Source organism: Leptidea sinapis, chromosome 4 (genome assembly GCF_905404315.1).
Source record: "Leptidea sinapis chromosome 4, ilLepSina1.1, whole genome shotgun sequence".
NCBI classification, from domain to species: domain Eukaryota; kingdom Metazoa; phylum Arthropoda; class Insecta; order Lepidoptera; family Pieridae; genus Leptidea; species Leptidea sinapis.
In genome coordinates this window covers 5,755,524-5,768,111 of record NC_066268.1, presented here as the reverse complement: position 1 = coordinate 5,768,111, position 12,588 = coordinate 5,755,524, and the positions used below count along the sequence as shown (strand labels likewise).

Sequence of the window (12,588 nt, the reverse complement as noted above, 5' to 3'; positions counted from 1 at the left end):
GATCTGTGGTACTCCTGTTTTAAAAAATGGTTCGATCGCATGAAAAAATGTTTAAAATGTAAAGTTGTTATGATTGTAACGTGTTGTTTTTTAAGTTACGCAAAACTTTTACTGTGACCTACGTATTTCTATTCTTTATTAAATTGTCTGCAATTTAACTAATAATAATGAAATCTCACTAATATAATTAGTTGAAAAGTACCAATTCGTATTCTTAATATTTTATAAAATCTTCCAAACAGGATTTGGAAGGCTAAGGTAAGCCTTAATAAAACAATACCAAACATTAAATAATTTATTTCACTAGGTGCTGAATAAATATCCTTAACAACACTTACTTAATTAATAATTAATCTAACATTATCTCAAAGTCGACGGGCTCACTCAAAAATACCTCAGTTAAAATAACAATTTAGTTTAAATCAGTCTTAAATCAATATTGCCACAATGCTTCGAATTCGCTGGAGGAATCCAATTTTAACAAGGACAAGAGTTAGAAAGACCAAATCATTCTGTCCAGTAATTGGAAACATTGTGGTTTTTGTTATTGCTAAATGTCAGATCACCACGTCATTTAAAATTAGGACCAAGTTGACGTGGCAATCTGACATTTAGCATGATTAGTAATTAATGACGCCACTTGATCCAATTAACGTTCCTGATGTCCAATTTTGTCAGACTGTTGGCATTGTCATTGTTGGGCTAAACATTGCCATCTGGTCTGTCATTTGCGGCAATGAATAAAAAGGCATCGGCATTGAAGGGGCTGTTAGCGGCGTCTGTGGGAGGCCGAATAAAAGCCTGAAGTAGTATGCGACCTTCCGAAATATATTGGACGCCTCCGGTACCCTGCATCATACAACAATTATTACTATGTAAATATCAATCAAAATGTTTAGTTAACTTTAGATTAAAATACGTGGTAGCATCAGTTCAAAAAAAAACAAAAGCAAAAAAATCAATACTAGAGATTAGTTAGAATGATACTCTTTCTTCCCATTTTAATAATAATTTCCTTCTAATCATGTTCTTTTCTTTTTTTCATTTCTTTTAGAACTGATGACGATTTTCAATTTTCTAAGTTTGCATTTTTACAAAAAAATTACACCAATGCGATAGTCACAGACAGTATTTCATAAACATTACTATTTACAATTTCATGAGGCAGCGTAGGTTATTATTTTTATTGATATTTACAATTACCCAAATTCATACAATTCTTTATTGTTTAAATTAATTTTTAAACCACCACCAATTGTTTCTAGACTTAATAAATGCAAAGGTATGTCGTTAACATGATTACAATATAATATAAGATCAATTGTATTAAACTTTTAATGTTGCGTTTGTATGACTATGACTACCTAATTTATTTTTATTTGACCGTGTCTTGTGTGTTTTCCTTTTTATTTTCTTCTTACCAATACTTGCAGCTTTAGAATGTTGCTTCACCGTAGTACGTTCATCAAAATAATCGTCCAATACATCAATATAAAACATTAGTAATTTATACGTTGTAGAGTAAAGCGACGAAGGTTTCTTACTTTTTATTGAACTTTTTCTTTTCGGTTTTTTCAGTGGTTCGGTTTTATTTACAATCACTGAAATTGGATCAGTAAAAAAGTTAAAAAAGTCAAAAAACCCTCTGCTTGAGTCAATGCTTCTACCTTGCCGTTTAGGGAATAATTCACGGTCTTCTTGAATATTTTGTAAAGCCAAATTGCGCTTTGGTCTCTTGCGCTTTTTCTTTAACATCTTTTTCCTTTTGATTTTCATTTCAGTATTGTTAATATTATTTAAATTTCGTGTGAAATTGTCATTATTAAATATTATTATTGGTTTCCAGTCACCTGGTTCAGGTAAAAGTGTAACGTTCTCAGATTTTAAAAACGTTTCGTTTTCATTGCGTCTTAAATCGGAGCGTCTATAAGGCATTAGCCTACTGTTATTTGGTCTTATAAACTGGGTTCCAGGATTCACAAAATATTTCACTCTTGGATAGTAAGATGTATTTGGATAATTGTACTTATATTTCTTTGTTTTTATATAATCACGGAAATCCTTATTATGCTTGAGTCTATCCAAATCCAGTTTTAATTCTGAGTACTTCTTTGGTATGTGCCTGGATAACTTTCTATATGACATCTTCCTTTGAGCTATATATCTTGGCTGTGGAATCAAAATCTCACGTGGTGTTTTACTTTTCTCTTCTACAATCTCTCTTTCTACACTTTTAGCTGTCGATACATCGGATTTCAATCCTCTTAAATGAGCTGGCATTGCCTCATAGAAAACATTTGCAATTGGATCGACGAAACTTTTGACTTGATTTACAAATGGCTCTATGAACCTGAGCAACTTTGACTTACCATCCCATCGTTCTGAAGCAGCTCGTGTCGAGTTAGATACTACTGGCGCCTGTTGCGACTGCTGAGCACTTGGTTCCTGGTTTTGTATAATTTCTTGTGTTTGCTGAGGGGATAGCCCAGTTGGGCTGTACAGTTGATCAGCGGGAGCAAATTGCGGACTCACTCCGTTCACAGAGTATGCGTGCGATGAGGCGCTCGGGAATTCGATCGGGTATTGTGAGTATAGATATGGTTGGCTTTGGAAGCCGGCACTGGAATGCAAATACGTATAATAAATCATTCGGTTGGTTACGCCCTTAGTCATGTCAGGCCTGTTATGCGCTGTCAAGTCCTTCGTCAACTGTCAGATCTTGAATGATATGGCTCCATCCTTTATTATATCTGTCATTGATTGACTAACGTAGCTAGCTCTTGTTACAAAAAGTCAGGTTTTGTTGTTATAATATAAATCTTAAATCAGTCTCATTGTCTTGTACAATCGTTATATAACAAGCACATAGTGTAATTAGGTCATTTTAAAGTATTTGTCAATTTTATCGCAGGTTTAGCTTACGATAATTAATACATAAGCCACGGCTAACTCAAATAGCTTCAAATCAAGCAAAAAAAAATTGAAGCAGTCTTTTCTTTATCATTTTTCTTTGCTGAATAGTTTGTTCTCTCAGAATCACTATCATTGTAATGCATGCATTTGTTAAGCGAATAGAAAGTCGCTACAATATGTATATGATCATTCAAGCAAGCTCAATTATATTCTAACGTTTTTTGTTCCTTGCTAACATTAGTCACGTTAGTGTGTCGGAGAAATCCAGATTATTTATGTGCATTTCTTGTATGCGTGTCAGTACCGTCATGCTAACTCGGTCATGCTATACCAATCAACATTCTTAAAACAATCGAAATCATTGCAAATCATTACAATTTTAATAGTTGTTACTGTTAAATGTTAATTAAGTCACGGATGGATTATTACGCGTTGATTGAATACTAATATTATGTTTTCTTATAGAAACGGTAGCAGTGACTAATTCTAGTAGGGTTCATAAGATACATAATAGCTTTAAGGGTCCCCTTTAATAATCCCAGCCATTGTTCAGGCATTATCTATAAATAAATTTACATGTTTTAATAAAAAATGGCTCTGCCGTAAATCCTACTACTCCACAGCTGAATATCTAAGTGATCCGACAGCCTGGGACTTGATTATGATAATTTTATTGCAATAGAAATGACAGTACACTATTGTATATTTCATTAAAAAAAGCGCAAAATAAAGCATGCTAGGAGAATTTCTTGCGCCGCTTCTTCTGTCTGAGAGCGCCTTTTGTTTCAGAAGCGGTAGTAGTATCTAGTATATTAGAAATGACATCAAAAAGTATTCCAAAGGAATCAATTTTGAGAAAATAAACGCCTTTTATGCCTTTGAAGAACATAATTTGTATTAAATATATCTAAAATTATTAGTATCTTGGGTAGTATCTGTTTTATTTAAATATAGTTTACTCCTGTTATTTTTCTCAAGCTCCTACACTGCCTATAAGAATTTTTTTCAATATTCTTGAACTTTTACAAAGTTATAATTATTTCTGAGATATTTTTATAATATCGAAGAAGCGCATAATTAAGGAGTTCTTTGAACATCAAAGTGGTTTTAAATTCCTTAAGATGTAAGTTCGTTAATGATCATTAAATCTGTCTTAAACAGAAACTCATCATTTTTTTATTGACTTGTTTGATTTATTAATTAAGTTTCATCGTTGATTGGTTTTTCGATTAGTTATAACAATTATGGTAGTTTCATCGAGAGAATTCGATTCAAAACGTGCCTGTAACACAATCATATATTATTTGAGAATATAATCATTGAAGTTTTAAATGTTATCTGTTTCTGGTATTATCTACCTATAATGGTTGTTTATAAAATGATAAACTAAACAACTATAGGTTTTCTCAACAGGCAAATTTAATATTTTCTAATGTAAGAAAAGGGGCGACGATTAGTAAGTTTGAAAACTTGCAATGGCTGATTGAAAAGTGTTAATATACTTGAATGGATTTTTGGGTTATCTTAATATATATAAATCCAGTGTCCTGATGTTTGTTTCCCGTGAACTCCTAAACTAATGAACGGCTTGGGAAATGGGGATTACTACATAGAGTGAAGTTTAGTCCAACTTGAGAGATAGAATAGTTTTCATTTGGGATCCAAAATTATTATTATTTCCAATATTTGTTTTGTGTGGACATATTTTCTATGAGAGAATTTATTGGCGCACGGTTTGACAGTTCTGCTGTGAAACAATTTCATTATAACAACAGGGAGCACATTTTACGAAATAATTCTTGATATTATGAAATATTATTGACAAATTCATTAAAAAAAGCAATATTTTAGCTATTATGTACAGAACAACGTCTGTCGGGTTAACTAGTTATACTATTTTATATTCATAGTTCCATTCGTATCACAGAATCTATAAATATTTGTAATTAATCTATAAAAATATTAACTTCATTTATTCTATTCTACAGAAAAAGCAAATAGCAGGCTCAATAGGCTTTTCTTCGATAACTTGATAATAGGGGTTAAAATATGAAATTGCCGTTTTATTGTAATAGGTACTCCGAAATGATATAGAACCTTCATGGCTTGAGACTTTTGAGTGAAACTTTTTTCACATGAAAATTACAATAATTGTAACTAGAATTAGATTAATTATTTAGGTTGTATAAAAATACGCAATCATTTTTTACTTTGTAGTGCATATTATATGTATTGTTTTGAAATAGTATTTTTGAAGTCGGTTGTTTTTTTGTTAATTTTTATTTTATTTTATGATTTTAGTGAATTTCAAGTACACTAAATAACAATTCAATCATGGATTCCGTAATCAGAACCCCACCTAACTATCTTTGAAGTATATCCTTTCCAATAAAAAAAGAATCATCGAAATCGGTTGGCGCGATATTGAGTTATTCGTAAATTTATCATCCACTTTGCTGTACGTTTGTATAGCAAATTTAAGACTTTTATGGTTTTCTCATGAATGCCGTTGTCAGATCTGGACCATATTACAATGGGACTACACGGCAAGCACCAGCTTTCAAATAAAAAAGAATTATCAAAATCGGTTCTACCAGTCGACAGTTTTAAGGTTACAAACATAAAAAAAATATACCGACGAATTGAGTACCTCCTCCTTTTTTGAAGTCGGTTAATAAAGGTAATTATTATATTATATTAGAATTTCAATTTTTCAGTATAAATCGGCAATTTCATATTTTAACCATTAATATTACTCTTTTGAATGTGGCTTAAAGATTTTGTAATAAATGTCCACGGATTAAAATTGTATAAACTTAAATTCATTATTTTTTTTTTACTTAAGTATTTCGTGAAATTTATAGATGTCAAAAATTCAATTCAATTCAATCAGGGATAAACCTTTGTTGGTTGGTTCTTTAATAATAAAGTTGTATAACTTTGAGTTAATTTTAATCCTTTGTGATAAGGTAATAGGTACTGTATTTGCATCAAAAATTAAGATATGTTATTGTGATCTTATATTGTTTAGTGATTTGCAATCATTTCGATTATTATCTGCGTTCACTTGATATACTTCTTCACAGACAATTATTTGCAAATACCAACGGCAACTGGCTCAATTGCTTAATATTGCTGTATAGAAATAAATCAATTAATATTACACAAAGTACATTTAAAAGTAAAAGTCAACGTCATTGTCAAGTATTTACATAATACCAAATCCTTTTATTAAATCTAGGTTATATTCAAAAAATTTGTATAAGTCACATCATCGTATATTTGACATAATATGTCAGCTGTCAATGTCACAGTGTGCAAAGTTTTGTTGTCAAAACAGTATTAAATTTTAAACTATAAAAAAGTAAATTAAAAATTTGTTAGTAACAAAGATCTACTTATTTTGTTAAACTTGAGAAGGTCTATTTTCTATTGATGGGAGTAATCACCTACCAATAATAGTGACCCGCATGCTCTTCCATAAGAATATCAAAAAAATTTAAATTTAAAATAAGAACTACAATTTGATTAATTTATTGGCGATGGCTGAATGACTCTGCCTTTGCCTTTCCCATTAACGGGAAGAAGATAAAATCGATTAATTTATTACTTTTAGTTTTGTTACTTTAGTATTTTTATTTTAATGTAAAAAAAAAGTAATATTAAATATAAAATCTTACCCGTTTGTGTAGTTTTCGTACAGTTTCTTGGCTGCCATTCCAACAGTAACCAGGAGTGCCAACTTGCTGGCGAAGAACGCTTTGATGGTTATAACGGTGACAATCATCAGGGAGAAGATGGCAATAGCCGCTGACTTCATCCCGAAGAGTACAGGGATTACTGCTTGCATTACTCTACGCTTTGGTCGCTTCCCTGAAAAATAAAAACACTTATCTACAACATTTGTACGAATGGTTTTTTTTTATAAAAATAAGGGACATGATGAGCAGGACGTTCAGCTGATGGTAATTGATACGCCCTGCCCATTACAATTCTGAGCGGCACTACAACTGCGCTCGTCACCTTGAGCTATATGTTAAGTCTCATTTGCCCAGTAATTTCACAAGCTATGGTGCACTTCAGGCCGTAACACAGTAATACTTACACTACTGCTTCACGGCAGAAATAGGTGCCGTTGTGGTACCCATAATCTAGCCAGCATCCGTGCAAAGGAGCCACCCACTGCTAAAAAATAGCATAAAAGACGCCAAAACTATCCTGCCTTAAAATGATATGAGCCGAAAGACGTCCACTGATCGACAAAGGCCTCCCCCTTTTATGGGGTTGGAGGCCTCTGCCTTAAGAATACAAAGAAAAAATTATTTCTTATATCTAGGCTGAAGCAAATACATACAAATAAACTTGGTATAAAGTTATAACTGATAATAATCCAAGAATATGCAAAATGTTGACTATATCACTGACAACACTGTCAATACAATGATAATTCTGAAGTTTTCCGAATGTCAAGCAGCCTTGCAAATAAACGCGGGAAACGTTATACGTCCGAATAAACCAATCATAAGCAAAATATATATTTGTAAACATATATCACATATCTTGGTTAATTCTCAGTTATAACTTTATACCAAGTTTATTTGTAAGGCCGCCAGCTTACAATATTTTATGAAACAGACAAAAAGTTTGCCTCATTGTGAGCTTTTTTTCAAAAAAAAGTTTTCTTAACACCGACAAATTTCGTAGTTGTTACTGCAATAATTTAAATCAAATGACGATAATATTAAATCAGCGAGATGTCTTTTAAAATAGTTTTACATTTTAAGTTTAGTGTTATTTTTGTATTCTCCGAGTCTATATTAATATAATATTCATTAATTTCTAATATATGAAGGTACGTGTTGGACAATTGCCAAACGAAGTACTTACTGTAATATGAAACTTTAAATTATTTTATATTTAAAATATATATAAGTAAGATAAATTCGCATGATAATGCGCTATTCAGTTTTTGTTTTTAACTCGTCAATAACTGTAGTGACAGTGACAGATGCAGTGACAGCATTGATATCTTATATTGATATCGTAGCAGAGTTGTGGGGCGTTCCCCTCCCTAAGGATGGACGAGGGTAGCGATGACTCGTCCATTCGTCAACAGATACTCTATGGGGTAATTGACTCATCCAGTTGATTGCGAAATTATGTTTCGAAAATTATGCCATGCCCACCTTATTTAATTATTGTAATTTAAATGACGTTCCTGACATCTTTAAGTGATTAACTCAGTGCTGTGATTCTATTCTACAGGTTTCCCAAAAATTTTATCTTTTGTTATCACCGGTCAACAAAAAAAGATAAAAAAAAATTGCGCATTAATATATTCTGATTATATAAGCATATATATAAAAAAATATAATATTGACACACTTTTACACAAATTATCTTGCCCCAAACTAGGTAGAGTACTATGGGTACAAGACAACGATATGTTTAATACAATATACCGGGTTTTGAACCCGGTACCACTAGCTCAGTAGACAGGGTCACTAACCACTGAACTACATGGGTGATTATAAATCGAAAATATTTGCTTTTTAAGAACTAAGAGCGGTTTGACCATTTTTTATTTACGCGCCCAATAACTTTCGGTCCTAAATTATTCTATTAATTACGACACAATAAGAGAGACTTCAAGAAAAAACATACCATGAGTTTTTGAATGAAATGCAAGGATATACTAAACAATCCGGCAAAAATATTGGCCGTAATAAGTACGAAGTAGGAATATACAATATTAAATGGGAAGCAATTGTCAATCCTAAGAGTAAGTCTTATTAAACTATTCCTGAAAGATTTTAATCGTGAGTCCGGAGTTTTCAAATATTTGAAGAGATTTTTTATTTATAGCGTTTAGAGTAATATTGTTTTAAATATATCGGTGTCTTGCAACCCATAACACAGGCTATATGCCTAATTTGGGGCAAGATAATTTGTGTAAAAAGTGTGTCAATAAAAAAAAAGAAAATATGGAGGCTTATTCAGGTAAACAAAGGCAACGCTTGCAACAAAATATAGTGGAATTTGATAGACGTTACCAAGTATACTGAAAGCCTTATGGATGTCTTTATTTGGGAGGTTTATAAGGAAATTTTTTTCTGAACATGACAGGACAAATAAAACGTCTATTCATTTTTTAACATTTCAATTCAATTTTAAAACTTCTATTGTAAGAAATAATCATAAATGGATATTCGGTATCTTTTCATAGATCACCGCTTCGTCAATTCTTTATGTATTTTCACTGATTTTAATTTTCAATTTTTTCTATTAGAAAATCAAATTTAGAACTGTTATTTATTTTTATACTTATTTGTAGATATAGAAGTTACAAAAATAAATCTTATATCTTTAGACGAGCAATTCTTGTATACATAGAATATAATCTAGATATTTATATAATCTGAATCTCGGAAACGGCTCCAACCCATAATCTATAGCCGGCATCCAGCGCAAAGGAGCCTCCCACTATTAAACTGTAGACGGTTGCTATATTTACCCCCTTATTCTTAATAGTCTGCTAACTTAAAGCATTGATTATTCACACTCTGTCTTCTTCTATTGACCTAAGTCAGAATGAGAAAAAACACTCCTAAGCGGCTGTTTAAAGTTAGCGGACCATTATGAATAAGGGGGTTAGTATTTATGTTCCGCAAATACATTTGTGTTATATAATATTTAATACATAATCCCATGATTGATAAAACAAGCAGCACCAATTTACTTATTTATTAGTCTTCATCGTCACCACATTAAAAGGTACAGACGTAAACAACAAGAAATTAAACAAGGGTAAGAAATAAATCCGATAAATTATAATACCTAGATTCAGGCACTTAGCCCGTTATTTGGCACGCATCCCGAGCCATAAATATTCATAACACTGTTTACTTCTTCTATAATTTATGAATACAATATCAGCATAAAAATATTGCGATAAATCTCAAGGGTACAGACACACGAGTAATTTACAAGCGCGTTTTCAGTAAGGCGATTTGTTTAATGAAATATTTAGGATGAACGTCTTATGAGGACCGAGGACTATGAATTCTGTACGATAACGAGGTAGCAGAGCGCTGTCTCTCTCACACGATCGCTTAAAAAGATAAGGAACAATAATCTCGCTATGAGGAAAAGGAGATGTCAACCATTGCTTCAAAACTTAAGGTGCATTCACATAGAGCTTAAAATAATTTTATAATAAGAGCCTTAGATTAAGGATTGGTCTCCGCTGCGCTCCAACTAGATACTGTAGGCGTAGTCGCAAAATTCGGCAACTAATACTATGCCCAAGTGGGCGAACTCGAGCCAGTCTCGAGTGTGATGTTGGTGTGCCACAGGTTCTTTTAAACTTTGCTAATATTTGAAACTAAAATTGAGTTGCGGTTGCGTCGTAAAACTTTGTAAAAATAATACTACAAGAAATAAGAAAGACACTGGGATCCCATATCATCAGTAAGTATTTTGTATTTTATTAATTTAATGTAAAATAACACGAATCGCATGTAACAAAATTTGAAAGATGCCATTGAGTGTCAAGATGCCACGTACACAAGCATCTAATAGTTGCCGTAATAAAAAAGCTATTGTTCTTAGTTAGTGTGGTATCTTGTTGGAGCGCAGCGGAGACCAATCATTAATCTAAGATAAGAGCTGTAATAATACAGAACTTTCAAATTTTAAAACAAATATTTTTTATATTTCCGATATTATTACTTCAAGTCATCGACTGTATAACTTGAAATTCAACACACTTGTTAGGTCACATAATAAAATACTCTTACCATAAACTGGCTAATCAAAAAAATCTATTACGTCACATGATGTGTCTAAACGGCTCCTGTCACAATATGAGCAAAGAGGATGTAAATACTACGTAACATGAGGCGGGACTGACATTTGACATAACTTTGACATAGTAGTAATTACAGTATCGCGATTGGCGACTAAGTATAATCCGGCTGAGTATAAAAGCGAACAGTTTCTTAAAACGTAGTGGATTTCGGCAATCTCTGTTTTTTACAAGATTATAGCCGCCATCTGTCAATCTTTCAATAACTGCACGTTTCATACAATAGAGTGAAACGCTTTCTCCTAAGAGTTTCGCTAGGCTGAAAACAAACTAAAAATTGTTGCAATGTGAATATGTGCGGCCCTAGGGTCATGATACCGGCCAATGGTATTTTGTTTGACATTTTCTCACTGCTACGAGGGCGGCACTGAAAATTTCGGGAATCAAGGAAGTGACACAACATCACTATTTAAGAATGTATTAATTGCTTTTCGAAGTATTCTCCGCGAAATTTGACACATTTTTCCATACGATGGAACCAATCATTGAAGCAACCATTCCATTCGGAAGTTGGGGTCTCCAAAATGGTCGTTTTGTAGGCGTCCACAGCTTCTTAAGCTGATGAAAATCTCTGACCACGCAATTTATTCTTTATTTTAGGGAAAGTATAGAAATCATTAGGGCTTAGGTCGGGGCACGGCGGATTCTATGTTTTCTTGCTCTAAAAACTCTTTTGTTCTGTGCGCGGTGTGAGAACTCGCATTGTCGTGATGAAGGATGATGCGGCGGTTGCAGTTCTCTTTACGGAGTTCAGAAACGACCTGTGGCAAACAAATGCTAGCATACCATTCTGCATTAACCGTTCTTTGCCCTCAAGAGGAATAGTCGCAACATGGAGGGTTATGGAGACAAACGTGGCCACCATTTTTTTTGCAACACTCCGTGAACGAACAATTTTTGTTGGCTTTAACTCATTTTCGAACACCCAAACTCGTGACTTGTTTTTTGTTTCGGGTTCGTACGCGTATATCCAGGATTCGTCACCTGATATGATGTTGTATACAGCATTTGAGGATCCTGCGTGGAATCTTTTGAGAGTTCTAACGCAACAAGTAACGCGAGCCGCTTTTTGCTCTTCACAGAGCAAATGCGGTATCCATCGGGAAAACAACTTTTTTACACCTAATTGTTCATGCAACATTATTTGTATTTGACTCATGCCAATGTCTAAAGTTGCTTGAATTTCACCGTATGTCACATGTCGATCTTCCTCAATCAGCTTACGCACAGCATCAACGTTTTCTTTGGTGACTGCAGTTTTGGACGACCTTGACGGGGATCATCACTGAGCTTGAGACGTCCACGTTGAAATTCAGCAAATCAGCGATAAATTGTGGTTTTGGATGGGGCTTCATCACCAAATGCAAAATCATCCGGTCAACACAATTTTTTTGTGTTAAACCACTTCGAAAGTCATAATAAATCATCGCTCTAGAATTTTCTCGAGTCAATTCCATTTTCTCAACGACTAAACAAAATTGGCAAGTTTTTGCACCTTGTGAAAAGACTGAGAATCTTTTTTTAAATAAATAAATGGTATTCGATTTTAAAAACCAAGGAGTTTTCAATTAAAAATATTTTAATATGACAGGAACAGTGGAAATATTCCATTCCCAATACTTTTAGTGCAGCCTATGTAACTAGTCATCGTAAATGGAATTGCTTCTTATGTCGCCGAACATTATTGTACACTCACTGTATCTCTTTCGATATGGCGCCGTAGTGAAATTATTAATCTACCAAGACTTAACTTTAAATTACGTCTCAAAATTAATAGTACAAACGTGGTGACGCTAGCAATTTGTAGT

At 33.1% G+C, this 12,588-nt stretch overlaps 1 protein-coding gene across 1 annotated transcript in view; it reads right to left on the bottom strand.

Annotated features, from left to right (window-relative positions):
• Positions 1–316: 316 nt before the first annotated feature.
• Positions 317–12,588, bottom strand: part of LOC126979788 (uncharacterized) — a 38,978-nt gene continuing 26,706 nt past the window's right edge. The window contains exons 3-5 of the mRNA XM_050829323.1: positions 6,594–6,786; positions 2,370–2,620; positions 317–849 (exon numbers count right to left, since the gene is read on the bottom strand). Coding sequence (XP_050685280.1) covers positions 770–849; positions 2,370–2,620; positions 6,594–6,786 — 524 coding nt within the window. The 3' untranslated portion in view covers positions 317–769. The remainder of the gene's footprint in view (positions 850–2,369; positions 2,621–6,593; positions 6,787–12,588) is intronic.